General features: G+C 34.7%; 1 protein-coding gene and 1 pseudogene across 5 annotated transcripts in view; both read left to right on the top strand.

The window, feature by feature from the left end:
* The window catches only part of Phtf2 (putative homeodomain transcription factor 2), a 110459-nt gene that overhangs the window by 8762 nt on the left and 73919 nt on the right, over positions 1–27778 (top strand). Inside the window, exon 2 of one of the 5 annotated variants that reach the window (XM_020187285.2) lies at positions 16064–16143. In XM_020187285.2, the coding sequence (XP_020042874.1) occupies positions 16099–16143 (45 nt within the window). In that variant the 5' untranslated portion in view covers positions 16064–16098. Of the gene's footprint in view, positions 1–15942; positions 16144–27778 lie in introns of those variants that run through there. The other 4 variants (XM_074064894.1, XM_074064895.1, XM_020187280.2 and 1 more) reach the window with 4 other exon arrangements.
* On the top strand, positions 24126–27642 carry LOC109701722 (large ribosomal subunit protein bL19m-like; annotated as a pseudogene).

The raw sequence follows: 27778 nt of genomic DNA, 5'->3' as shown, positions 1-27778 counted from the left end.
TCACTGTTTCCCTTTTCTAGAGGTAAATATTTTCAAGCTCATTTACCTTCATTTATAGAGATACCTGTATTTTCAGTTATCTGCAGGGTCATAAAGAGAGAAGTTACTCTTTGGCATGGAATGTGAAAGCTGTCTACTACCATAAGAGCTTCCAACTAGTCCTCCATCACCTTTAACCACCTTCAGTAGTACCTGACTCACTAAACCCTGAAACTTGTATTGATTTTATGGGGCAAATTGTGCAGATAAAATCCTTTCTCCACTGTTGCCCTTGCTTTCTCAGATCTACTAGTCAGTTACTGGTCATGTATCTTCTTTCAAGCTTCATTTGGGTGGTTCTCTCTGTCCTTGTGTATGACTTTGTTTTCATTTCAGTTTGGTAACGTAAGGGAGTAAAGTTAGATGCTCACGTTCAGTTTGCCATTTTTTTCCTCGAAAGTTTGAAATTCTTAAAAATAACCCTTTTATTAATAGTTTTTTGAGCAGCATTGTTATGTTTTTACAATTTCCTGTGGTGGTCTTGGGCCTAGATGAACCTGATACGACTTGTGAAATAGGTTAGGACAAGGATAAAGTCATTTTAGGTAGAGAAAATATTATCAGGATTAGAAGCAAGTGAGCATGAAAGTATATGGTATCTATGAATGAACCCATGTAACTATTATATAGGGTATGTGTATGGATAGGAATTTGAAGACAGTAGAAGGTAGAAGAAGGAGGTAGAGATGATAGATACTGCTGATCATAAGGGCAATAAAAATCTATGATCAGGTTGTAAAAGAACAATTGAGAAAGCTTAGAGACTTTAAAGTGATGAGGTCAGTATTTTACTTTCTTTTTCTTTCCTTTTTTTTTTGGTGGGACTGGGGTTTGAACTCAGGGCTTAGCACTTGCAAAGCAGGCGCTCTCCTTCTTGAGTCACACCTCCAGATTATTTTGTTCTGGTTATTTTGGAGATTGGTTTCATGAACTATTTGCCCAGGCTGGACTTGAATGTTGATTTTGTTGATCTCACCCTCCCAAGTAGCTAGGATTACAGATGTGAGCCACTAGTGCCTGGTAATATTTTTTTTTTTTAAATGTTGAAAGTGAAGAAATAACAGACTGTTAGAGTACTCCTGGTATTAGATAATGTAGCCTTGTACCAGTTTTGTGATAGTGAGATCAGGAAGTGATCATAGGAAAGATGTCTGGATGTATAATGAATAGTCTATACTAATTAATTCCTTTGTATTTATTGAATGGTTCTGTGTGTCAGGTATATACAGAATTGGTGGTAGGAGGTGGAAAGGGGGAGGACATAAGAAACATAGGGTTTTTGAGTACATAATAAAAGAGGAGTAGTTTTGAGAAGAGGAAAATGCATCCTAGTTTTTGTTTTCTTGAAGGTCATTATAATAATTTCACAGAAGAGAGTAATTTATGACCCTGTAGTCATAAATTTCTGTTTAGTATCTTGAATTTATAAAAAGAACTGAAGCCAGGCAGTGGCTCACGACTGTAAAATGCTAGCTACTTGGAAGGCAGAGATCAGGAGAATGATCCCAGTTCGAAGCCAGCCTGGGCACATGGTTCTTGAGACCCTATCTCAAAAATACCCAACACGAAAAAGGGGCTGGTGGAGTGGCTCAAGTGATAGAGGGTCTGCCTAGCAAGTGCAAGACCATGAGTTCAAACCCCAGTAGTGCTAGTGCAAAAAGAAAAAAAAAAGAACTGAAACTGGGTGTCTTCCCTTTAGTTCCTTCCGTTAGAAATAGTGGAAGTAAAAGTTCGACTGTTGTTTAGAACTATATATCTTAGAATAGTTAATTGAAATAATAACATAAAAGATTGACTTTATCACTTGAAAATATATGTTAGAAAGTAAGTACGGGGATTTCTGTGTAAAAATCAAGTAGGATCACAAAATTCTCTGTCAATTAAAAAAGGAAAAAATGAATTGGGGGGGGGCACAAAAATTTGAAAAGAATCAGACAAAATAAGTGGTATCTGCATCCATATGCTAAACACTTTAGAAAGTGACAGGCAAGAAACAGGACATATAGTTGTATGTGATAAGTTTTTCTAATTTTAGCCCCATATTCAGAAGCAAGACTAAAGAAACAAGTGGCTTATAAAACATGAAGAATTCTCACTGATACTTCAGAGAAATAGACCTAAAAGGTGAGGAGGGAGCAAAACAGTTAAGGGAAATCCTTGAGAAGACCCTACATACAAATGCCAAGCTTCAGCAATGGTAGGGAGCATTGGCATTTTGAATGGTACTCTTAAGGGCTGGAGCCAAAACCCATGATAGTAGTCTAGCCTCCTAACTGGGGGAATGGATCCTGATACAGAGAATTTAATGATATCACAGCGATGGCTGCCCTCAGTTCAATTTTAGCTCTTTTCTTTGCTGTATCTTTGGATTATAGGAAAAGAGGTTAAAAGCAGCACACAGTTCTCTAAACAAAGTTGGTGTGTGTAAACACATACGCACAGAAATAAAAATGGTCCTCACTGAGATGAGAAAAATGTCAAGCGTTACTCAGGAGAACCTACTGGTAATCATTAAATAGGATGATTTTTAAAATGGCATGGGAACTCCACAAATATGCTACAGGAAAAAAAAAATAAAAGAAGTAACCATGAAAATACCTTATATAAGAATAACTGGAATCTCTGAAATAGACTCTCCAGCACAGGAAACAGAAAAAATACTCAGAAATATAATACAAATAGTTTCTGAAATGAAATGTGCATTTACAGATTGAAAAGCACACTAAATTCCAGGAAAAATTGTTATGAAATGATTAAAATTGACCAAATATAGTATAACTACCCTAGTACCTAGCAACTTCAAAAATAAGGACTATTTGGCACCTTGGTCAAAAAATACGACCTATATAAAGGAGGGAAGAAAACTCAAGTTTACTTCATACTTCTCATTTATGATTTGTGAACAGTTCCAAAAGACAGTGGAATTTTTTTTATTGTTTTTTTGTTTGTTTGTGGTGCTGGGGATTGAACTGAGGACCTTGCATATGCTAGGCAAGCACTCTCATTGAGCTCCACACCCAGACCCTGGAACAACGTTTTGATGGATGGAAGGAATGTGTGAACCAAAGCTGAACCAACGGTATCCACTAGATTTGGTTTTTCTGTTAATAACACTGGCTAAAACTAAGAATTTATGAAATTGTACACAAGAAATAAGGAAGAATCCAGAACTGATATGGTGGCTTTAACAAAAGCAACCTACGCTATTCCTTGTTTCTAAGTATATTTGACTTCTGTAACCAAAGGCACTGTCCATATACTTTTGCTGAAGCTATACCTATTAAAACAGCAATTAAAAAATAGGCTTTTTTAAATTTATTTGATTTTTAATCAACAGAATTATTGTAGGGGTACTTGTGGTTTCAGTACATGTATACAATCTATAGAGCAAGGTAATTGGTGTATTTATTATATCAAATATTTATTATTTCTTTGTGTTGGGAATATTCAAAATATCTACTAGGTATTTTGATGTACAGTTAATCATTGTCAACTGTCGCTATCCTACTGTGCTGTAGAGCGTGAAAAGTTATTCCTGTATGTAGCTACGCCTCCATACATGTTAATCATTCCTTTTTCTCTCCATTCCCCTCAATTTTCTCAGTCTCTGGTAAACACTATTCTAGACTCTACATCTCTGAGGTCAGCTTCTTTAGCATCCGTATGCAAGTGCCAGCCTTGTTTCATTTAACATTCATGTTCCATTCACATTGCTACAAATGACAGGATTTCATTCTTTTTCATGGCCAAATACTATTCCATTGTTCACTGGTACCATGTTTTCTTTATCACTTTATCCATGCATGGATACATTGGTTAAGACTATAAGTTGGCTATCTGAATAGTATTACAGTAAACATGGGAGTGTAGCTATCTCTTCAACATATTGATTTCCTTTTCTTTGGATGTACACTCAGTAGTGGAATTACTGAATCCTATAATAGTTCTATTTCTAGTTTTTTGAGGATCTCCATACTATAATAGCTATACTAATTTACATTCCCAACAGTATATGAGATATTCCTTTTCTCTGTATCCTTGCTAACATTTATTAATTTTTAAATGATAACTATTCTTACTGGGGCGAGATGAAATCTCATTGTGATTTTAGTTTTCATTTCTCTGCTAATTAGTGATGTTGAGCATTTTTTCATGTAACTTGTAGGCTGGAAAATCTATTCAGATCATTTGCCTGTTTTCAAATTGTACTGAGTGTTTTTTGTGTGCTTTATTTTTGTTTCTGTTTTAGTTCCTTATATATTCTGAGTGTTGGTTGATAATTGTTGCTTGTCTTGTTGGATAAATAGTTTGAAAATATTTTCTCCCATTCTCCAGTATCTTCTTTTGTTTCTTTTATTCTGCAGAAGCTTTTTAGTTTGATGCAATCTCATTTGTCAATTTTTGCTTTTGTTGCCTTTGCCTTTGAAGTCATATCTTTAAAATATCTTTACTTCAGCCAGTGTCCTAAAGCATTTACACTGTATTTTCTTCTAGTAGTTTCATAGTTTGACTCTTACTTATAAGTCTTTTTGATCATGTGAGAGACAAAGGTCTGGTGCCTTTATTAAAAATAAGTTGGCTGTAAATGTATATGTCTGTGTGTCTGTTTTTTATGCCAGTACCATGCTGTTTGGTTACTATAGCTTTCTAGTATGTTTTGAAATTGGATATTGTGATGCCACCATTCTCTCCCCACCCCCCATTGCTTTGGCTATTTGGAGTCTTTTGTGGTTTCATCCATATTTTAATAGGGTGTTTTGGTTTTTTCTATTTCTGTGAAGAATGTCATTAGTATTTTGATAGGGGTTGTAGTGAATCTGTACATTACTTTGAGTAGTGTGGACACCTTAACATTAATTCTTTCAGTCATGCCCTCTTCTGTTTTTTTTTGTAAGTGTCTTACAGTTCTCATTATAGAATTCTTTTATTTCATTTTTGTGGCTATTATAAGTGTGCTTGCTTTCTTGATTTCTTTTTCAGCTAATTCATTATTGCTATACAGGTACTCATCCTTTTTTTAGATAGTCCTGGGGCATTTGTGGTGCTGGGCCTTACACATGTTTAGCTGGTGCTCTACCACTTGAGCCACTCCACCAATCCTTTCTTGTGTGCCAACCCTATATTTTCAAGATAGGGTCTTGTAAACTATTTGCCCAGGCTGGCTTCCAATTGCCATCCTCCTGATCTCTGCCTCCAGAGCCAGAGTAGCTAGGATTACAGGTGTGAGCTACTAGCTCACATGTCAGTTTTGTGTCCTGCAACTTTACTGAATTGTTTTATCATTTTTCATTGGTAAATTAAGAAGAAGGAAATGAGAAGAAGTAGAAGAACAAAGTTTCTTTCTTCAACTGAATGTTCTACCCAGCACTTTGGCTTGTGGACATAGTCATGGCCACACCTAGCTGCATGAAAGGATAGAGAAGATCTGTATTTATGCAATGTGCCAAAATTTTTGACTGAAGAAGGGGGACAATGGAATAATGGTAGTCAGTTAGCAGTCTGCCATGCCAACGAAGTTGTTAATTAAATACACTCTTACATTCTGTAACTCAGGAAATGTCCTGAACCTTTTCTGAAAAATACTGTATACTATAGATAATTATAATATGCTGTATATTTCAAAGAAGCTAGAAGACAGGAATTATAATGTTTTCACCAAAAAGAAATGAAATATGTTTGCAGAAACAGACATGCTTACCTTGATTTGAACATTACACAATGTATGCATGTCGATTTGTCATGTGTTGCCCAATATATGTGTATAAAAAATAAGATAAAAAATATAAAAGTCCTGCTTAATGATTAAGTCACATCAACCTCAAATGAATCAAAATTAAACAGTAATAACATCAGGTATGGGGAAACCATTGTAAAAGTGTATTGAATCCACTTAAATGTGGAAGAGAACTGAACAACTTTGAGAATGTTTCTTGTAGAATATAGTCTAAATGTTAACAGATTGATCAAGATTTCTAAGCAACAGTTAGGTCTTGGAAGTGTAAACTTGTTCATTATGTCAGCTTTCATAGCAAGAAGTCACTGGGAGCCTGGCAGAGTGACTCAAGCTACCAGTAAGAGCACCTGCCTAGCAGGTGTGAGACCCAGAGTTCAAACCCCAGTGCTGCCAAAAAAGAAAAAAAGTCACTGGGACTGAGTACAATGCACAGTTGAAGGATGTAGCTAAAAAGTTGAAATTATTGTGGGTTTATTAAAGAATGATTTTTTTAACAATAGCAAAATCACATCATTTTTATATTACTACTGAATGATTCTCATTGCCCTTGTTATTTTACTAGACATTTCTATTGTCTTCTGAAAAATCTGGGGAAAAAAGTCTGTTGAATTTTTATTACTAAATTTTCTAAATTAAGTGCTATTTATGCAAACATATAAGCAAATAGCAACAAAAGATGTTGTGATTGGCTAAGTCAAAGCAAAATAAACCATGTAAAGTATTAAATACTATCTCCATGAAACCATTTCATGATTGTATAATGAAAATTAAAAATGATTGAAACCATGTACAGTATTAAATACTATCTCTATGAAATCATTTCATGATTGTATAATGAAAATTGTTTTGGGGATGGGGAATGGCTCAAGTGGTAGAGTGCCTGCCTAGCAAATGTGAAGTTCTGAATTCAAACTCCAGTGCTGTCCTCAAAAAAAGAATAACTGAAAAGTTGTTGAAATTATCTCATGCATTAATTATTAGCATATAATGTAGAAGATAACTAGAAAATCATTAACTTTAATCTAGAAAAAAGATTTTTTTTTTTTTGGTGGCACTGGGATTTGAACTCAGGGTCTTGTACTTGCTAGTCAGGTGCTCATACTGCTTGAGCCACTCCACAGGCTCTTTTTTGTGATGGATTTTTTCGAGATAGGGTCTCACAAACTATTTGCACAGGACTGGCTTTGAACTGCGATTCTCCTGATGTCTGCTTTCGGAGTAGCTAGGATTGCAGATATGAGACACCAGAGCCTGGCTAGAAAAAAGGGTTTTTTTTTTTTTTTTCTTAAATAAAACAATGATTTTTGAAGTCTTTGCTCGTATTTCCTGCATGGGGAACAGGAAATGTCCCCTTCCCTGCCCCCGCCGGCCTATTCTTTATCCTGTTATACTAAAATAAATCCTTACGAAAACTTTCACTTTCTGAGATTCCTTGTTGCGAGACACCTTGAGATGTTTTTCATGTTTGTGGGTCTCAAAGGACCTGTGATTTTCCATGGAAACTGGGAAGCTATGGGAGCCCCCTCATCTGTCCTCTGGTGATACCATGAAGACTACAGTTTGCCACCTTGGAATCAAGGAAGGACAGGAATGATCCATAATATCTTTATGACTTGGGACTGAAACTTCCGATAAGGAACAATGAAGCCTTGCAGGACAGACCACCCTCCAAATGAGGGCAATCACTTATGATGAGGCTGCACCTGGAGCAGGAGCGCTCCTGTTTTTGGAATTAGATTTTTCCCCTCAAATGATGACAGTGGTAACAACCTCTACAGAACCCTTGGAGCACAAGCACTAAGATAATGATCAGTCAGTGCCACACCTGTGACCAGGATTGTTTAACTATGCATACCTTTTGTCCCTTACCCTAATTCGTTGTCTATTTAAAGCTAAAGCACATATCTGTCCCCCAAAGATGTCTGAAGATGGGCTGAGTGCTTACTCTTCCCATGGCGTGTCCTGAGCTGTGTAATAACTCTCCTTTTTTTCAACCTTAAAAAAAATAAAATTTTACCTTAAAAATTTTATTGAGATGGGGGTATGGCTCAAGTGGCCTGAATTTAATCCCCAGTGGTGCCAAATAAATAAATAAATACAAAAATAAAGAAAATGAAATTTTTAAAAAAATTTATTGAGATGGCGTCTCATTATGTTTTCCCGCCTGGTCCTGCGCTCAAGTGATCTTCCTTTCATATCTCAGCCTCCCAAGTAGCTGGGACTACAGGCATGCGGATTGCACTGAGCTTTAAAGAATGATTTTGTCACAATTTTTTCATAATGTTAAGAAGACCTTTTAAGAGCTGAATAACTCTTGTGATAAACATACAAAGTTTCTGACTACTTCCAGTTCTTGTATTTTCTGTGAAGTTTGAGGGAAATTAAATTTTAATGAATTTATTAATTCAAGGTATTTAAAAAAATATAAAAATCATGATTGCTTTATTTTCCTTTTTCCATTTTAACTCCCCATTCCTCACCCCTGCAAAGATGCAGTATATTCATCCAGTTCTCTTCTCTGATTTCTTTTTTTTTTTCCTTTTTCTTTTATTATTCATATGTGCATACAAGGCTTGGTTCATTTCTCCCCCCTGCCCCCACCCCCTCCCTTACCACCCACTCTGCCCCTTCCCTCTCCCCCCCCCTCAATACCCAGCAGAAACTATTTTGCCCTTATTTCTAATTTTGTTGTAGAGAGAGTATAAGGGTTTTTGCTGGTTGAGATAAGGATAGCTATACAGGGCATTGACTCACATTGATTTCCTGTGCGTGGGGGTTACCTTCTAGGTTAATTCTTTTTGATCTAACCTTTTCTCTAGTTCCTGTTCCCCTTTTCCTATTGGCCTCAGTTGCTTTAAGGTATCTGCTTTAGTTTCTCTGTGTTAAGGGCAACAAATGCTAGCTAGTTTTTTAGGTGTCTTACCTATCCTCACCCCTCCCTTGTGTGCTCTCGCTTTTATCATGTGCTCATAGTCCAGTCCCCTTGTTGTGTTTGCCCTTGATCTAATGTCCACATATGAGGGAGAACATACGATTTTTGGTTTTTTGAGCCAGGCTAACCTCACTCAGAATGATGTTCTCCAATTCCATCCATTTACCAGTGAATGATAACATTTCGTTCTTCTTCATGGCTGCATAAAATTCCATTGTGTATAGATACCACATTTTCTTAATCCATTCGTCAGTGCTGGGGCATCTTAGCTGTTTCCATAACTTGGCTATTGTGAATAGTGCCGCAATAAACATGGATGTGCAGGTGCCTCTGGAGTAACAGTCTTTTGGGTATATCCCCAAGAGTGGTATTGCTGGATCAAATGGTAGGTCGATGTCCAGCTTTTTAAGTAGCCTCCAAATTGTTTTCCAGAGTGGCTGTACTAGTCTACATTCCCACCAACAGTGTAAGAGGGTTCCTTTTTCCCTGCATCCTCGCCAACACCTGTTGTTGGTGGTGTTGCTGATGATGGCTATTCTAACAGGGGTGATTTGGAATCTTAGTGTGGTTTTAATTTGCATTTCCTTTATTGCTAGAGATGGTGAGCATTTTTTCATGTGTTTTCTGGCCATTTGAATTTCTTCTTTTGAGAAAGTTCTGTTTAGTTCACGTGCCCATTTCTTTATTGGTTCATTAGTTTTGGGAGAATTTAGTTTTTTAAGTTCCCTGTATATTCTGGTTATCAGTCCTTTGTCTGATGTATAGTTGGCAAATATTTTCTCCCACTCTGTGGGTGTTCTCTTCAGTTTAGAGACCATTTCTTTTGATGAACAGAAGCTTTTTAGTTTTATGAGGTCCCATTTATCTATGCTATCTCTTAGTTGCGGTGCTGCTCTTCTCTGATTTCTTAAGCCAATAGAGGTTTGTGTGTTTACTAAGTGATAACATACTTTTTATTGTCCTGTACATTTAAAAAAGAATCTCCATACTCCTCAAGCCAAAAACTTAGATTCTTCTCTTCCTGATCCCTTATCCAACCTTCCCCATCCCACTCTATCCCCAAATTTCATTGATTTTACTCATAAATATGACTAGAAAATATGCACTTGTCTCCTTATCTCTTTTGACTGCCCCTGAGCCCAATGTATCATCATCTTCTACATGAAACTATGATAATATTTTGTTAGTCTTCTGCTTGAGCTTTTCAGTGTAGTCCATCCTCTACATAGCAGTCAGAATAATCTTTTGAAAGTTAGATCATCACTGCTCTGCTGGGATCATTTCAACCAAGTCCTGTTATTTATGATTATTTGTATAGTATCTGTGACTCATGGCTTCTACCCCACTCTCTGACTTTTTATTTCAGTATTGGGGATTGAACCCAGGGCATCAAGCATGCTAGGCAAGTGCTCTACCACTTGAGGTATGCCCCCAGCCCATTTTTGGTTTTCATTTTGTTTTGAGACAATCTCCCTGTGTTTTTGCCTGGAGTAGCTTTCAACTCATGATCTTCCTGCCTTTGTCTTCCAAGTAGTTAGAATCATGGTGTTTGTCACCATGCCTAGTTTCAGACTTCATCTTGAACCAGTCACTTGTGTTCCAAGGTCTTTGTGTTTCCTGTTCCCTCTGCCAGAAATGTCCTGTCCTTAGTTCTTAGTGTAGCTGACTCTTCTTTCCCTGAAATCTCAATTCCCATCTCAGAGGGGACGGGACTTCTTTGGCCATCTTTTCCAAAAGCATCCTGTACAATCCCAATCATATCACCCTGTTTATTTTCTTTACAGTACTTCCTCAACAAACAAAATTATCTTGCTTATTATTATTTTTTCTATCATCTCTCTATGCAATATAAATTTTACCAGGGCAGATACTTTGGTTTTTGTTCATTATTATATCCTCACTGTCTATTAGAGTGCAATACTAGTAAATGTTCAGTAAATAAATATTTTTATTAAATGATCAGTTACTGACTAAAACATCTCTAATGTAATGTTCAGATTTTTTTCAGGCATTTTTGATGAGGCATAGTTAGAAATTTTAAATGTCTAAGTGAAATCAAGTTTTAAATTAAACTTTGATGGTCTATTGACTCTTCAAGCCATTTGAATATCATATAATGTGTTACTATTTTGATAGACTTCATGGAACACTTATTTAATGTTTCTGTTGGAGGCCAGCAAGATCATATCTGTATTTGAGTCAAGCCTGATTGATTGATGGTAAAACTTTCCTGGGAGTAAATGAGGATGTTAAGCCATTTAAATGGATCTTATTTCCTAATTGAGTTTTCCAAGTACCACAACAGTCAAATAAAACAAAAAAATATTTATTCATATATGCTGTAACTGCAGTTTTGGTTTTGGTTTTGGTAATACTGGGGTTTGAACTCAGGGCCTTACAATTGCTAGGCACATGCTCTACCACTTGAGACATGCCCCTAGCCCTGTTACTTCATATTTAAAGGACGTTCTAGGTATTAAAACAACAACAAAAAAAACCCCCAAAGAATACTCAAGTAATAGTAGAGGTATTTTAAGTATGTGCTTAAGTTAAGAAATCTTAAAATTTAAAAAGGACATACCAGGTAGGTTGGTTGTACCCATCAGGAAGTTCTGCAATGTAATATTAAGATTATAAATCCAGATGTTCTCTTCAATTTCATAGTAGCACAAATTTTTTGTTTAACGTAAATTTAGAGAAATGTTATTTGCCTACAAATAGCTCTTGCTGTTTAGATCTCATTTTGCGTTTTGTTTTTCTGTTCTAAGATTGAAACAACTTTTAACATATAATATAGTGTTTATTCTTAACAAGATTTCCATGAAGTTTTATCCTCATTTCTGATGAAGAATTAAAAACTTTCCAGGAAATTGAAACAATTCATGGTCACATGATTACAAACTAGCAGTCAAAACCCAGTAGATTTCATTTCACATTCCCTATCATTGTGTTTTACTTTTTTTTCCTGTCTTCTGTACCAATATGAAAATTTTGCTTTGAATCTTAGCATTTTAAGGGCAGAGCAGCTTTGTTCCTGGTTTCCAAAGTCTAAAAATTGCTTGTTTTAGCTGTGGAGGAGGCAACTGAGTTATTGAGCTATATTTAACTTTAACATTTAGGATTAGATTTTCCATTTTGTCTAACTGTTGAATTCTATTTGTAAAATGCATTTACCTAATATTAATATTTTTGGGTGTGTTAATAAAGTAACTCAGAGGAACCTTTGTACATTAGTGGAATTTTTACTTGTTTAGTCTTTATTGACTTGTGGGACATATGGCAATATAATACTGGTGAGAAACTAAGGTCCAGAGAACTCTGTAACTGACTCAAGAGCACACAGCATCTAGTATTGGAAATTGGATCTAGAACCTGATCCTGCTGATGCTTAGTCATTGCCTGTTCTCTGCTCTGTTTCCTCTGGTGCATATGATAGTGAAACAGGTACTTAGTGATATAAAGGAAGAATGGTGCCTCCTTTTTTCCTTAAATGTTTACATATGACAGATCAGATTAGTGCTGAAAGAGACATCAAGCTTTATCTTGGAAGAAAGAAATGAGTGCAGAAATGGATATAATGGGAATAATGGCACAAGCAGTGTTGGGGTTGGAAATGAATTGTTTTCTGAGCATAGTGAGAGTCACACTGGAACAGAGAAATTTTCCTAATAATAAGAGAAGTACACTGTAATATAGTGTTTCATAGAATAATCTTTTGTAATGTAAGGGATACTTAAAACTCTGAACATTTTTTAAGTAAGGCCTGTACAAAAAACGCTACCAAGATTGTTATATATACTATATTATATGCATACATACGTATAATATGATTATAAAGGCAGACTTCGCATACTATCTATTCTGTAGTCATATCTTTACCCTTCACCCTGTTCATCATAAATGGATTCTGTGTGGAAACTGAGTTAGTTAAAAAAAAAATTCAGATATTTTGATAGATATGATGATTAAATCAATGTCAAGAGAATTGGAGTAACTATAGCAAGATTTATATGATGTACCTATAATTAGCCCTGGGATTTTAGCATTGGATTATTTCCATATTATAATATCTACCTTTGTGTCAGATCAATTGATTAAAAAAAGATTTAGATTCCCTTTCAAGGTACCCAGTAAGCTTTTTATACTTTTTCCCTATTCATTAACTTTAATTTCATAGTTTAACAATTATTAAACATCTGCTTAATAAGAACTATCATGAGAATAGAGATGATAAACATATATTCCTAGACTGTCATTGAATCAAAGAAGTTGGAAAGGCTTTAGGAATACTCTTTATATCCACAAAATCATTTGTTGATATATTAATTTTTCTTGTTTAACTTGTGAAGATGTTATTTCTTATTTGGTTAGTTTTATTTTTTAATTTTTATTCATGTGAAATTTGTGTCTGAGTGTGCTCTGTCAGATGTCTGATTCAGAAATCTATCTCAGCATGCTGTAAAACTTGTTTTAAAAATAGGTATGAGCCACTCTATCACTGACAGGTTGTTGACACAATGGAAAAACTATTAAATAAGTTTGCAGAGCACATCATTACTGTGAACAGGGGTTTTAAAACAATATTGATTGGATTTTTATTTTTTGTAGATTCATATAAATATAACTTATGTAAGATACTTTATATACCTAGCATACTGTTAGATAATTGAAATTTATTTCTGAGTGTAAGTAAATGAAGACAGTTTAAAAATTGGCCTTCAAATTATTTTATTTTGAGGCAGACAATGTTTTTCCACATTTTTATGAAGCTTTTTTTGTTTTTTGTTTTGATGGTATTATGGTTTGAACTCACATTTGCTAGGCAGGCACTCTACCATTTGAGCCACTTCACCAGCTCTTTTTTGGGTTGGGTATTTTTCGAGATAGGGTCTTATGAACTGTTTACCTGGGCTGGCTTCAAACTGTGATCCTCCTTATCTCTGCCACCTGAGTAGCTAGGTGACATGAGTCACCAATGCCCCTTTTTTGTTTTAATACTGTTAGTTATATGTGACCACTTATATATTACCTAAATATATTAGATATCTCAGACATTAATAGGTGTCATGGTAAAACAGTGCTTTCGCACAACTTTTTATATGGAATGTATATTTATTCCTTTGGAGGGTTAGGAGGAAGAACATTTGTCTTGACAGATAATCTTTTAATAAAGATTGACTAACGTGAAAGGAGGGTAAAATGAAAAATAATACCTTCATATTTTTCTACCACTTATTATAGTTTTGATAAGTTTGGAAAGCATGCACTGTTGTCTTGACAAAAAATATATATAATGAAAGTGTAATGTAATGAGCAATCCTCTAGCAGAATCAATAGGGAAAAACCTCTAGAGCAAAATGTGGTTAAAAATGAATGAGTTACCCCAGAAACCTCCTAGGACAGAAAAAACAAAATGGGAGATTTTAAGTCAATAAAGGAAAGCTTCCTCAAAAAACACTGGTGAGAGAAATGAAGGTAACCACACTTCACTGAGACCCTTCAGAGGAGGTGAACTTTGAAATCTGTAAATAATTCATGGATATATAGTTGAGAATTGCCATTGTGATCTTATAATACAGGTAGCTATTTTTATTTTCAATGTCAGCAAAAATTGATTGCATATATTCCTGCTCTCAATTGTTTTCCATGCTTAAAAAGTATAAATACTTCTTATTTCCTTTGTTGGGGAATTTTTAAGTATAAAAATTAATACTTAATTATAATTGGACATTTTTATGGACTACAATAGGTGTTTTATGTATATTATTTCTTGGCCACAAAAATCCTGTAAGGAATGAGGATTTTCTTATATTTTATTGGTGAAAGAAACCAAGGTTCAGAGAGACTGACTTCTTCAATAGTGAATAGCAGAGCCAATATTTGAATCCAGACCATTTGCTCTGTTGGTCCTCTTCTTTCCCTTATGTCTTGTTATTTGAAAGAAATTTCAAATATAGTTTGCTTGGATTTGATCAGTTAAAGGCGGACTCATTGATATCTTAGGAAAGATAAAAGAATTTGGTCTAACTGTCAGAAATAAAAGCATAAAGTAAATTTTGGTTAAATTTTAGAGTCTGATCATCTCACATTTGAACTTGCTAATTTTCATTTTATTTTAATCCTAATATGTTCAAGAAGCACACATGCTCTCGAATGTATGTAGAAAGAATGGTATAGTAAGAACACGTTCAAAAGGATGTTTTGTGAAACCTGTGATGTCTTGTTAACTGTGGAAAACTACAGTAGTAGTATTTCTACAGATGCAGATGTGTACATGCTGGGATGGGCTCAGCAGTGTTCTTTGCTCGCGTGATTTCCCTGTGATCCTGGGTGGTCTTGGATGATCCCGGTTTGTAATGAGTGCTAGGGCCAGTATCTGCTTTTGAACTTGTTTTGGCTTATCTTAACACTAAACCAGAAGCACAGTCCACCACTGCCTTCTTAACACTAGAAAAATATTCTAGAGTTAACTGGAATCAATTTGAAATTCTCTCCAGTTCTAAGGAACTTTTAAGTACTGTTTAAGACAAACAGAAGAAATATGCTTTTTGATGGTCTTGGTATAATTCTAATTATTGGTATACTGTAGTATCTGGGAAGATTTTAGTATTTATTATTCCTGATATAATTAAATATAATATTGGCTTAGTATTTAATATAAATTGTAAACCTCTCTGGTTGATTTCAGTTTGATTTTTGTGTTTATTGAATACTAAGGAAAACTATATATGATTATAAATGTATCAAATCATCTTTTAGAACAGTGGCACTAGTTCCTTGATAGAGACTACAGCAAAACTGATGCTACTGACTGAATGAATTAGTTTTTGTTATGTGTGACTTTACAAATGAAAAATTTCCGACATAACCTGGAAAATTCTGAAACTTATTTAAAAAGTTTATTTTTCTTAAAAAAAACAATTGAATCTATTTTGTAAGAACATTTACTTACTGTATACATGTACCAACCTTCTTTTATTATAACAACTGATTTTTTTTTTTTCAGTACCAGGGCTTGAGCCACTCCACCAGCCCTATTTTTGTGAAGGGCTTTTTGAGTTAGGGTCTTGCAAATTATTTACCAGGGCTAGGGCTGGCTTTGAACTGCGATCCTCCTGATCTCTGCCTCCTGAGTAGCTAGGATTACAGGCGTGAGCCATCTGCACCTGGCATGACAACTGATTTTTGTTTACTTAAGAGAATCGGTTGCTAAAATAGCAATGAGGAAGGGTGTAATATAAGTATAGTCATACACCCCTTGCCTTACAAGTAACCAGAGTGGTGTATATGCATGTTGTTCAGTCTCCTTTTGAAAGGCAGAAGTGAAGTCATTTGGATGTTTCTTCTCTCTTGTACAGCTTAAAATGGTGAATGTGTAACTTCAATGGAATAAATGGCGTCCAAAGTCACAGATGCTATAGTCTGGTATCAAAAGAAGGTAAGTTGATAGTCAATAAATGTTTTAATTCCAAAAATCTATGTTTATTTTGTGCTATAGATTTAAGTCAAATATTGCCTAAAAATAGATTTTTAGGCTTTTGAGTGGAGGGAAAGATTATTTTGATTTTTTCTCTGTGCTTATTTTACCTTTAAATAAATTAGGAAGATAATACCTAACAATATTTCCTCTACTTTTTACTCCCCAATATCAAAGAAGCTAGATTAATTATTGTCAGTTATAATATAAATCAATCTCTAGTATAATTACAATTACAATTATAGAAAAGTTTTTCTTGCTTTAAATTTTTAGAAACAAAATCTAGATTAGCAGAACTATTACAATCATATTACTAGTTTATAGCAAAAGAGATTAGACTTCTTAAACTGTTCTTTTTAATTTACAATTCAGTACGTGAATAATTTGCCATTAGGATTATATTTTCTAAATGTTTATTTGGATGTTTCAGAGATGTTTCAAAATTTGTTGTCATAACTACTTAATTAATTGTGGCTGTGTGTATGTTTCAAAACAAGCTTTATCAATGTAAAGTTTTCTTTTATAATGTACAAAAGAAGAATATAGGTTCTTAAAAATATGGTAAACTGTTCACTCTAAAGAGTATTATTTACGTTCTTTAAAATGTATGTTGTTTTATGTAATATCCAAGATTTTTAGTGTGTCTAGTGAGTTATATTTGTTTCATACCTTTAAACATTTTTGATGCCTTATTCTTGAGGTTTTTATTTTTAAAATGTAATTATATAACTAAGCCTTTTCTATATGAGGGAAAACCAGACAGTTTTTAAATTTAGCTGAATTGCAGCTAAGTAATAATTAAAACATTTTAAAGATTAGGCAAACCTAAGAACATAAGTCTATCTTTGGCTATTTTTTGGTTCTGTGTAGAACTTACTATACATATGACATTTTTTGTAAAAAGGACTTAATTGAAAGTATTGATGCTGACGTGATTAATTTAATCTTCTGTGATTCTATATTAGTATCATCTTTACTTTTAAACTTCCAGTCAACTTAGAAACTTCTCTGTTTGGCTAAAATGGTAAACAAAAGAAAATTCTTAAAGAAAAAAATTGTTTTTAATTTTTTACATGTATCACTGAAAGTTTTTTCTCTCCTGAGTTCTACTTAAAAGTAATATTTTCTAAACATTTTCTCTGTCTGGCTTTTTATGTGCAATATTTCAAACTTCACTGAAGATCATTTATAGAACATAGTTGACTGACCTTTCATAGGATTGGAGGGTTTGAAATATTATACTCACATACAGTTAGCACAGTAACAGCTCTCCTGGGTGTAGCTAGCAGCTTTGAACACCCACAACCAAAAAATTCTCTAGAATAATCATAACAAACATCACAAAATATAATCATGCATTTTATGTTAAGGAATTGCCAAAATAATTAACTGGATTTCATTTGCTTGGTTTTGTTTTTCCTTTTGCTTCTAAATTTAGTTTTCTTCAAGAAATACATGTGAATACTTTGAAAGAGTATTTCAAGAAAGAAAGAAGTAAGGAAGGAGAGAAGGAGAGGAAGAGGGAGGCAAGAAGGAAAGAAAGAAAAAAAAAAAAAATCAAGCCCTAATACCGTGGTACCTTTCCCGGTCTTTACCCAGTCTCAGTTCTATTCACAGAAGCAGTTATTTTAAATTCTTTATAACTCAGTAATTCTTAAACCAAAGTTCTGCCATTTCTCATTTCCAGTACGACTTTGAGGAGAATGATTATAAGTGTGGGTGTGAGGTTTGGATTTTCATAATTTGGGGAGAATGTCAGATACTAAATGTCATACAGTACCTTAAGCCACAGTCAGCAAACTTTTTCTGTAAAGGGCTACATAATAAATATTTTAGGCTTTGAGGTTCATAAAACTCTGCCATTGTAGCACAGAAGCAATAGAGAATTTGTAAGCAATAGAGAATTTGTTAAATAAATCAGTATGGTTGTGTTTCCATGAAACTTAATATGTAAAAACAAAGTACTACATTTGGCTCACAGGCCTTAAGGACTTAGCTTTTTTTATAAGCTCCTCAAAGCTTCCTCTTCCTCTCCTTTCAATAACTAAAATTTTTGCTTAAATCAGTATTCACTGCTTAGACTATTATGTTTGTGTATATATTATTTATAGCTGTACTATAATGTACTATGGTAATATTTCCAGTCTGTGTAATGGTTTTTCTTTTGGCTGGTTTTTGGATTCTTCTTCAAAATTTCTGATAGAACTTCTGTTGTTGCAGTCATTAACACTAAAGTATTCTGTCAGTTCCTTTTTTTTTTACCCCCTTGAGTGATCCTCCTGCATCCTGCTGGATGGTTTGTTCTCCAGTCTTGCCTCAATTTTGTGTTATCTTGGTGTTTCCTTTAGCTTGAGCGTTCCTTACACGTCTCAAGTCATACAGAGTTGTTTTTCTCTGTAATAAATGCTTATGAAAATCCATATAGCATTGTTCATGCTTCAGTAGACAGAAGACCTGAGTACTGAAACTGATATTTTGCTGGTTATTTGTGCATAGGCAAATAACTATTTCTTTGAGTTTTAGTTACCACTTTTCTACGTTTACTCAATAATGGTTCTCATCTTTTCAATCATGGATTTCTTTGAAATTGTCATGAGAGCTGTGGATCTTACTTTGGGGACAATGTGATACATAAACTGTCACATCTGATTTGGCTCCCAGGTTGAGATGTCCTGGATTAGATGATTTAAAAAGTTGTAATATTTTAGCATCCTTTCATCTGTGAATATCAGTAACTTACACCCTGTATTATCACTGTAAATAAAAACCAAGAATTTTTATTTTTATTTTTTTGAATATTTATTTGTTTGACTCACTTTAGAGTCACCTTTCTTAACTGGAAAATTGTGTCATTTTCATATTTTTGTTGTTTTGAGTATTGTATACTAGCTAATGCAAAAGGCCATTACTTGACTTGTGGCCTCATGCTGTTTTGAGCATGAGCTCTAACATCAGATATGAAATGTCCAGGAGAAAACAAAAACAAATTATTTTAAATTATTATAAATGTATATGGAAATTTAAATTAAATATGAGGTATGTTTTCATTCTCTACGTGGTTTACTTTGAGAGTTTTTAAAGTTCATTAATATCTAATTTTAATCTTATTTTATACTATTCTAGCCATCATAGTTATGAGTAATTTGAAAGTTGCTATTGTCACAAAGTAATTCTCAGTAGTAGTCTTGGAGGAAAGTTTATGAAATGAGAATGGTAATGGTCTTTTTGGTTAATGGACTGTTGAGTGTTTTTTTTCAATAACAAAATAATATGCTTTCATAGTCTTAGTTTCTTATTTCTAAGGAAAGGGAATTATTTATCTTTGGGATGGCATCCTAAATATGGACCTGAAGTTTTTGTGTTTGTTTTGTTTTTTGGCAGTACTAAGGTTTGAACTCAGGGCCTCATACTTACTAGGCAGGCACTCTACTGCTTCAGCCACACCTCTAGTTCATTTCGCTTTGGTTATTTTGGAGATGGGGGTCTCTTGAACTATTTGCCTGGGCTGGCTTTGAACCGTGATCCTCCTAATTTCTTCCTCCTGAGTAGCTAGGATTATAAGTATGAACCATTGGTGCTTAGCACAGACCTGAAGTTTTATGGGTTTAAAGATAATTGACACACTATGTATTCTTCTAAAAAAAATATTGAAATCTAGGATTCTATTGTGATTTTGTGGGTCAAATTATGAGAGCATAAACTACTATTTTCAAGAGATAAATGTATAAAAGAAGGCCGGCCTACAAATACCCCTAAATTGTAAGGGGAAGAAAAGCACCAGCAACATTGTATAGAAACAATAAAGCAGTAGCTTAGAGAACTAAGGAAGAACTGCATCATTCAGGTCTTAGTCATTGCCTGGAAGGAGTCAGTGGCCAGTAGTAAAACATGCATAAACATGTTTATTGGCTTCTAAATATGAGCCAACAGGGATTCATTTAGTAACTGAAATAAGAAACTAACCTGAGTAACATGAACTTGATTGATAATTATAAATAGTTGGGAACATTAAATTCTCTGCCCTTTTAGTAAAGTCCAGTTTGTGTAAATGGGGGTGTATGTGTGTACACTGACCTGTGTGTGTTTACTTAAGTACACATGTAGGACATTTTTGGGTGATGACTTGCCTAAGTTTGCACAGATGATTAAGAAGTACTAAGTTTCAGTTTTCAATTCCAAAAACCTGTGCCATTATGTACCTTATAGATAACTTTCCTGCATCAGTTAGGATTCTTTTATGAGACAAATCTAACACAAACTATTTTAAGAGTGGAGATGTGTTGGTTTTAAAGCTGAACCATGCACAGTGCTGAGGCTTATCTCAGGACCGACTGAATCCCAAGTGTCTGTCTACCTCTTTTTAGCTTCCCTACTTTTCTAGTTAACTTATTCCTTCTCACCACAGAGAACTTTCTCCATGTTATGGGAATAAATCCTGAAATACCTCTAGACTCTTTTTAGCTCCTTGAGAAGAAACAGTTTGTGGAGGACTAGGATGTGATGGGTTGCCAATCCTGGACTATTCCTTACCTTTCTCCTGTTGGAAGAGCCTCTACTTTGTCAGAAATTTCATTCCCCATTGACCTTAGAGCAAGGGGGATGAGAATTCAACATCTCAGGGTGGATAAAACCTGATTAGTCTAAGCTGATCATGGCATTCTATTTCCATTTCAGAATGGAGCATGTATTTCACTTCTAGACAGTGAGCAAAGCTAGGGTTAAAAGATTCGTATTTCTTTTCTCTTTTCTCTCCTCCTCCTCCTCCTTCTCCCCCTTCTCCTTTTCCTCCTTCTTCCTTCACCAAGTCTGCTACAGGTACTATTGATACTTCCTATTGAATTTTTTGCTTCATGCATTGTGTTACTCCATTCCAGAATATCTGAGATTTTTTTGAGTGATTTCTATATCTTTGTTGAACTTCTCATTTTGTTCTGTTAACACTGAGTTGTTTATCTGTGTTCTCTTTTAACTCCTCCTCCTCTTCCTCCTCTTTCCCCCCTTTTCTCCTCCTACTCCTCTTCCTCCTCCTCTTCTATCTCCTCCTTCTCCCTTTCTCTCTCTCTCTTGCTCTCTCCCCCCTCTTCCCCAGGGAGAGAGAAACTAGGCACGTGCTCTACCACTTGAGCCATTCCTCCAGCACAGGTCCCCATTTCTTAAAAAGAGAACCAGTAATAAGAATTGCAAAACTTAATAGGATGTTTGTTTTGTGCCAGGCACTTTTAACTTCTTTATATGTATTTTCTAGCTTATGTAGCTGAATGAAATGGAAGGTCTGTTTCTATCTTCAGAATTTGATGGGTGAGGCTCTGCTGCCTCAAGCTTTCATAGTAACCTTGCTCTGGTGGAGGAGCTTGCCAACAAGTTGAGGATGGCAGAATTGAAAGATGGAAGGAATCTGAGTTTTTCAGTACTCTGGAAGTATTCTACTTTGGAACTTCTTTGTATAAAACAATAAATTCCCTTATTTTGTTCAGTCATTTGCAGTTAAGTTTTTCAGTTGTCTGTAGCTGAAAGCATACTGAGTGATACGCAGAAATGATGGGATGTGGTTTTTCATATCGTCTTCTTTGTTAGAGTAGTAGGTAGAAAATTGAGATCTACCAAGAAATACTAAGCCATAGACAGATGGGCTTGTTATATTTTCTTTTTAAAGCTTTTTTCTCCTCTTGAGTCATCATATGTATTATTAAATATTTATTGTAATTTAAAATTACTATGCTTTATCGTGTGATGTGTTGAAAGAGCATTTTTTTTTTTGTGCTGGAGTTTGAACTTGTTTGCTATGCAGATGCTCTACCGCTTGAGCTACACCCCAGTCCTCTTTGCTTTTTTATTTTCTAAGTAGGGTCTTATGTTGTGCCTCCTGTACAGCTGGGATTACAGACATGCAGTTAGTTATGTGCCAAGCTTCTTTTTTAAGATGGGGTCTCGCTAACTTTTTGCCTGGACTGAATTTAAACCATGATTTTCCTTATCAGTTGGGATTATTGGCATGAGCCATCACACTGGGCTTAGGAACACTGTTCTTGAGTCAGGATCTTACTTGGTTTGTAAAATATATCACTTTGTGGTACTGAATATGTTTCTTAATCTTGGAGCTTCAGTTCCCACTTTTGTAAATTGCGGATAGTAGTGATTCCCCTCTATGTCTCACAGGACTGTGAGGAGTAAGTCAATTTACGATTTTTGGAAGGTTTTTAAAAGGGGCTTATGACTTGTTCAGGAAATGTGAAGTATCACTCTTAAAAATATTATTGATAATGATCTTATGAGTTGGGTTAGAATATTAAGAAATTAAGAGTAACTCTCAGCACTCAACAAGTTCCCTAATGTCTGTATAAACTTATTCCTCATTAGCTAAAGAGGTGGGTATATGGCAAAGTCAAGGCCAGAGATGGTTCCTCACTCCCTTGGCCATAATGATAAGTCCAGATATGTCCAACAGCTGCAACTGTTATTCTACAAACTTTTGAAGAACTAGAGGAGTTACTATGGTGAAAGTTTGGAGAACCCTTCGATGGGTTACCACAACCTGAAGAAAGTCACGGACAGGAGAAGAGAATGAAATATGAGAGATGACGAAGTATTGGAAAAAAGCCACAGAACATCATGGTGTGCTGGTGCCTGGATTTTCTACACCCTCAGATTAACCTTGACTTCTGAGTAGATTAGTCAAGTGAGCCAATAAATTGTCTCCCTTTTGTTGAATCTAGTTTGAATTGGATTTTTGCTTGCAAAGAGAGTCTTGACTATACATGGAGGCATTTTGTGTGTGTGTGTGTGTGTGTGTGTGTGTGTGTGTGTGTGTGTGTGTGTGTGTGTGTGTGTGTTTTTAGGAGTATAATATATATTCAGAGAATAGGTCACCTTGATGAATGTTTACAGACTGAATACCTGTGTAACATGACTCAGATAAAAAACGTATATACTCCCTTTTCAGTTACAACTCTCTGATGGTAATTGCTATTAAGACATGGTATCTTTTTGTTATTATTTTGTGATACTGGGGGGTTGAAATCAGGATGTTGTACTTGCTAGGCTGGTGTTCTACCACTTGATTCACTCTGCCAGCCCCTAGACATTATATATTAATGGGTAACAAGAACAGTTTTGGGCTTGGACTCTTTTTTTTCTGAAAAGTTTGTGTGATTTTGGGTCAGTTGCTTAACTTCTCTGAATTTTACTCTATGTATATAAAGTATTGATAATACCATCTTTTGTATTTATTTGAGAATTAATTGACTATTTGTAAAGTGTTAGCATAGTACTAAACACAGGGTCTGTCTGCAGTAAATGTTACCTATTATTATTACTTCATATTCCCCAAAATTGTTAGAGGAATTTTTCCTCCAAAAATATTGGAATACTTTATTACTTAGAGTCTAAAGATTCTTATGAGGCTAAAAAGATTCTTCCTTGCAAATGAAAAATGTAAATATCAGACTTTTAATATCCAGTATTAGAACAGTTGATATTATAGTTGATGTTTTCTGCCTAACACTCGTACAGCAAAGTCATGATTAAGTGGCATTTAAAAACCTCAACTTTGCTTGCTTAAGTCACTGGTCGTATTTTCACCTCTTCCTTTTTAATGTCACTTAACTTGCCAAAAATAAGACTTGTCCTAGCAGAAATAGATTGGCTAATTTAGTTTCTGTAATATTTGCCTTTTTACTTAAGGTTTTTCTTCAGCATTTTTGTCATTAAAAGTTCTTCATTTTTACCTACATTCTCTCTCCAGTTTGGGCATCTCTAGCCTAAATAATTTAGGTATTTGTTTTATTTATTTATTTATAAGGACAAAAGAAACTAGTCAAGAGTTTGAATGTAGAGATATCTAGTTCCTGATAATTTTTTTACTTTATAGATAAGAAACCCATAAGTCCATAGAGACTAATAACTTCACAGTCACAAACTAGTGATAAAACCAAAAGTAAGGCGTAATGACCTTGAGGTTGTAGTTCCTTGTATACTAAAGTTCTTTTAAATAACAGACCGAACAGACTTTTATATAATTAATGTGTTTAATTTGAGAGTTTTAGGTGACTTCTGATGAGAGGGTTTTTGTACATATACACCTTTTTTAAAAAAAAAGTTATGGTTAGTATTATATGCACATACACATTGATTTTATCAACAGTAATGATGATGATGGTGGTAATAACAATGTTACCACTGCCCTTTTATTTTATTTACTCTTTTTTGGTGGTACTGGAGTTTGAACTCAGGGCTTTGTGCTTGCTTGCAAAGCAGGCACTCTATCGCTTGAGCCACACTCCAATACCCTCTTTGTACTTTTTTTCCTCTTGGTACTGGGTTTGAACTCAGGGCCTACACTTTGAGCCACTCCACCAGCCCTTTTTTTGTGATGGAGTTTTTCGAGATAGAGTTTATTGAACTATTTGCCTTGGCTGGCTTTGAACCACAGTCCTCCTGATCGCTGCCTCCTTAGTAGCTAGGATTACAGGCATGAGCTCCTGGTGCCTGGCAGCACTTTTAAATAGTATTTTTTATAGAGTGCTTCCATAAATATTCATTGTGATGAGGTAGATTAATTCAGTGGTTATATCAAGATATTATAAAATGTTATATTGGTTTCCTAGGGTTTTTGGAACAATTGACCACAAACTAGGTAACATAAAACAACAGAAATTTATTTTCTCCCAGTTCAGGAGACCAAAAGTCCAAAATTCCTTCTGGAGAGGGAAAAACTGTCCCATGCCTCCTTTTAGCTTTGATGAATAATCCATGGTATTCCTTGGCTTGTAGATGCATCATTCCAGTCTCTGCCTCCACTTTTACATTGCCTTCTTCACTCTTTTTCTGTGTCCTGCCCTCCTTATAAGGACAGCAGTCATTGGATTTAGGATTCATCTAAGTTAGGATCATATTTGATTATATTAATTGATTACATCTGCAAAAAGACTGTTCTAAATAAGATAATATACTGAGGTTGCAGCAGACATGAATTTCTGTGGCACATGATTCAACCCACTACAGAAGTATAAGTAAAGCATATATTAGTTTTAATGGATTCCATGTGAAGATGTGGAGCTTTAATTTTCTTCTGTATAGCTGTATCTCATAAAATCAATATAGAACTGAGTGAAGAAGATCAGAATCCTAAATATTTTTTTCATGTTTTTAAAAGTTAAGATTATCATTTAACCCCTCCTATTTGAAGTGCTAAGGGTAAGTTTGTGTGAAATTAAGAACAATTTTTTGCTTGTGGTTCTTTTTAAATACACAGATACTTGAAATCTTTAATCTATTGTAACATTTCCTGTCTTATTATAAATACTATTTCACTTTTTTAAAAATGCATGCAAGTTAAACCAGAGTGCTCATTTCTCAGTTGATATAGTTGAGGAAGATTGTCAGTTCTAGTTTGTGATAAGTTATTGACTATCTCTTGAACTCAGATTTTTTTGTTAGAACCTAACAATATTGAATATAAAAGTATGCATTTAAGTATGTACAAAATAGCAATCCATCATTTAATCATAAAATTTAGCAGTAAAGTTTTAAAAATTCAATCTTTACTGAAATAAAATATATGAAAATACATATTTTTCTTCAATGCTACAGGATATTAAAAAACATCTCTCTTTTTTTTGTATTTGGTGCTGCTAATTCTATATAACAGTTTAGATTGATTAGGTATTGAAGAACATATTTGGCTTTCCCAAATAATCATTGGTTAGCTGACTTTATTTTTATTTACTAACTTTGGATAAGTTTCTTAGCTTTCCTAGTAAGCATTAGTTATCTGGTCTAATATTAAGGTGAGAATCCTTTTAAGATTGCTATAATGACTAAACAAGGTTAACATGTAAAATACTAAGCACAGTGCTTGGTGTATAGTTGGTATTCCAATAAATGTTGTTATAGCAATTTCTCTGCCTTTTTGTTCTCATTTGCTAAATATGTACTGCTGTTGTAAATAATATATATGGCTTATTAGGTTTTGGCTAACATTTCTATATCTGCTAAGAAGGAAAGACCATTAGAAGAAGTTTTGTTTGTTTGTTTTTTGAGGATTTTAGGTTTTTATTGTTATCTTATCCTTTGCTTTGATTTCTTGCACAAATACTTTTTTTTCTTAATATGTGTCATTTTTATCTGGGATCATATGGAGTACTTTGTTTTCATGGTGAAGAGAAGTGTTTTAGGAAGGACCAAACACATGATGACACATAATGCATTAAAAAGTGGATAGGCCAGCAAGACCAGCACTTAGGAGACTGAGGCAGGAGAACTCCAATTTTGAGGCCAGCATGGGTACTTTATTAGCAATACCCTGTCTCAAACAAAACAAAACAAACAAAAATAGGTTGAAGGGGTAAAATAGATACAAGAGCAGATATTTTTAAAGTTTAATACCACCTAATTTATGTGGCTATTTTAAGGAATGGACTATACTATTTGGTGAATTTTCTGGGTATCTTTCTTTAAATGACAAAATTTTGGTTGTGGTCCTAACCTGAGCCAGTGGGCAAGGTAGCCTGCATTGCAGGGGCCTTGGGGCCACCTCTGAGCCACCAGGGCACTGTTCTTGTGCTGACCTCTATCACCTGTCTGGTCCACATTTGGCTGGGCCAGCAGCAGAGCCCCGAACCTTTCCAGCCTAGGCTTTCCATCATGGACAAATAACAATCCCTCGGTGAGGAAAAGAGGTTCTTTGTTTTTTTATAAAGTTAGTAGTTATTTTATTTTACTATTTTTTATTTTTATTTTTGGTGGTACTGAAGGTTAAGCTCAGGGCCTTGTGCTTTCTAGGCACACACTCTACTACTTGAGCCATACTGCTACTTCAAAAGCAGGTTCTTGAATCCTGAATTCATTCCTCCAAGTGGAAGAAGAAATGCTCTGGAACTTCAAACAGAAATTGGAAAGGAGAAAAGTACTCCACTTTCCACAGTACTGTGTGTTGTACAGTGTATGTTACCACAGCCAATTCATATGCCAATGGAAAAACCAGTCAGTTTCTGGGGATTTGCACCCAGAAAAGCTTTCAGGGCTACTTTTATCCTGAGGAATACTGTGGATGAACAACATGTTGAGATTTTCTTTGAACTGTATAATCCTTGCATCCATAATATGCTGGATGAGGTAGCTTGCTATATTCTTGAAGGTACCCTTCCTAAATACAGAGTTTTTGATATGAATATGAAAGCAGTAACACTACAGCCAAGCCAAGAAGTTCCTGTTAATAACTTGAAAGTAAAAATGATGAATATGCCCTGGTTCAAATGCTGGAAATGTCCAAATTTTAATATTAAAGGAATCAGATTTGATCTTTCTTTAACTGAAGAATAACTGAAAGAAGCTCAGAAGTTGAATCAGCCATGGCTTGAGTTTGATTTGATGAGGGAATATGATACTTCAAAAACTGAAGCCACAATATGGATGAAATTGAAGAATAAAAAATGTCCAGATTCTTAAAATGCATTTTTTTTCTTGCAGAGGATGTATTAGTTCTCAGAAGATTTGAGACCAATTTAATTTCATTTCTAAGAACAAAGTGATTAATTGAAGTAAGCATTCATTTTTTTAAGACTTTTTTTTAAAAAAAGATTAATTTTGATGATTTCCA

This window comes from Castor canadensis, chromosome 2 (genome assembly GCF_047511655.1).
Source record: "Castor canadensis chromosome 2, mCasCan1.hap1v2, whole genome shotgun sequence".
Lineage (NCBI taxonomy): Eukaryota > Metazoa > Chordata > Mammalia > Rodentia > Castoridae > Castor > Castor canadensis.
The sequence above is the reverse complement of the archived record's forward strand: the minus strand, read 5'-3'. Positions and strand labels throughout refer to the sequence as shown.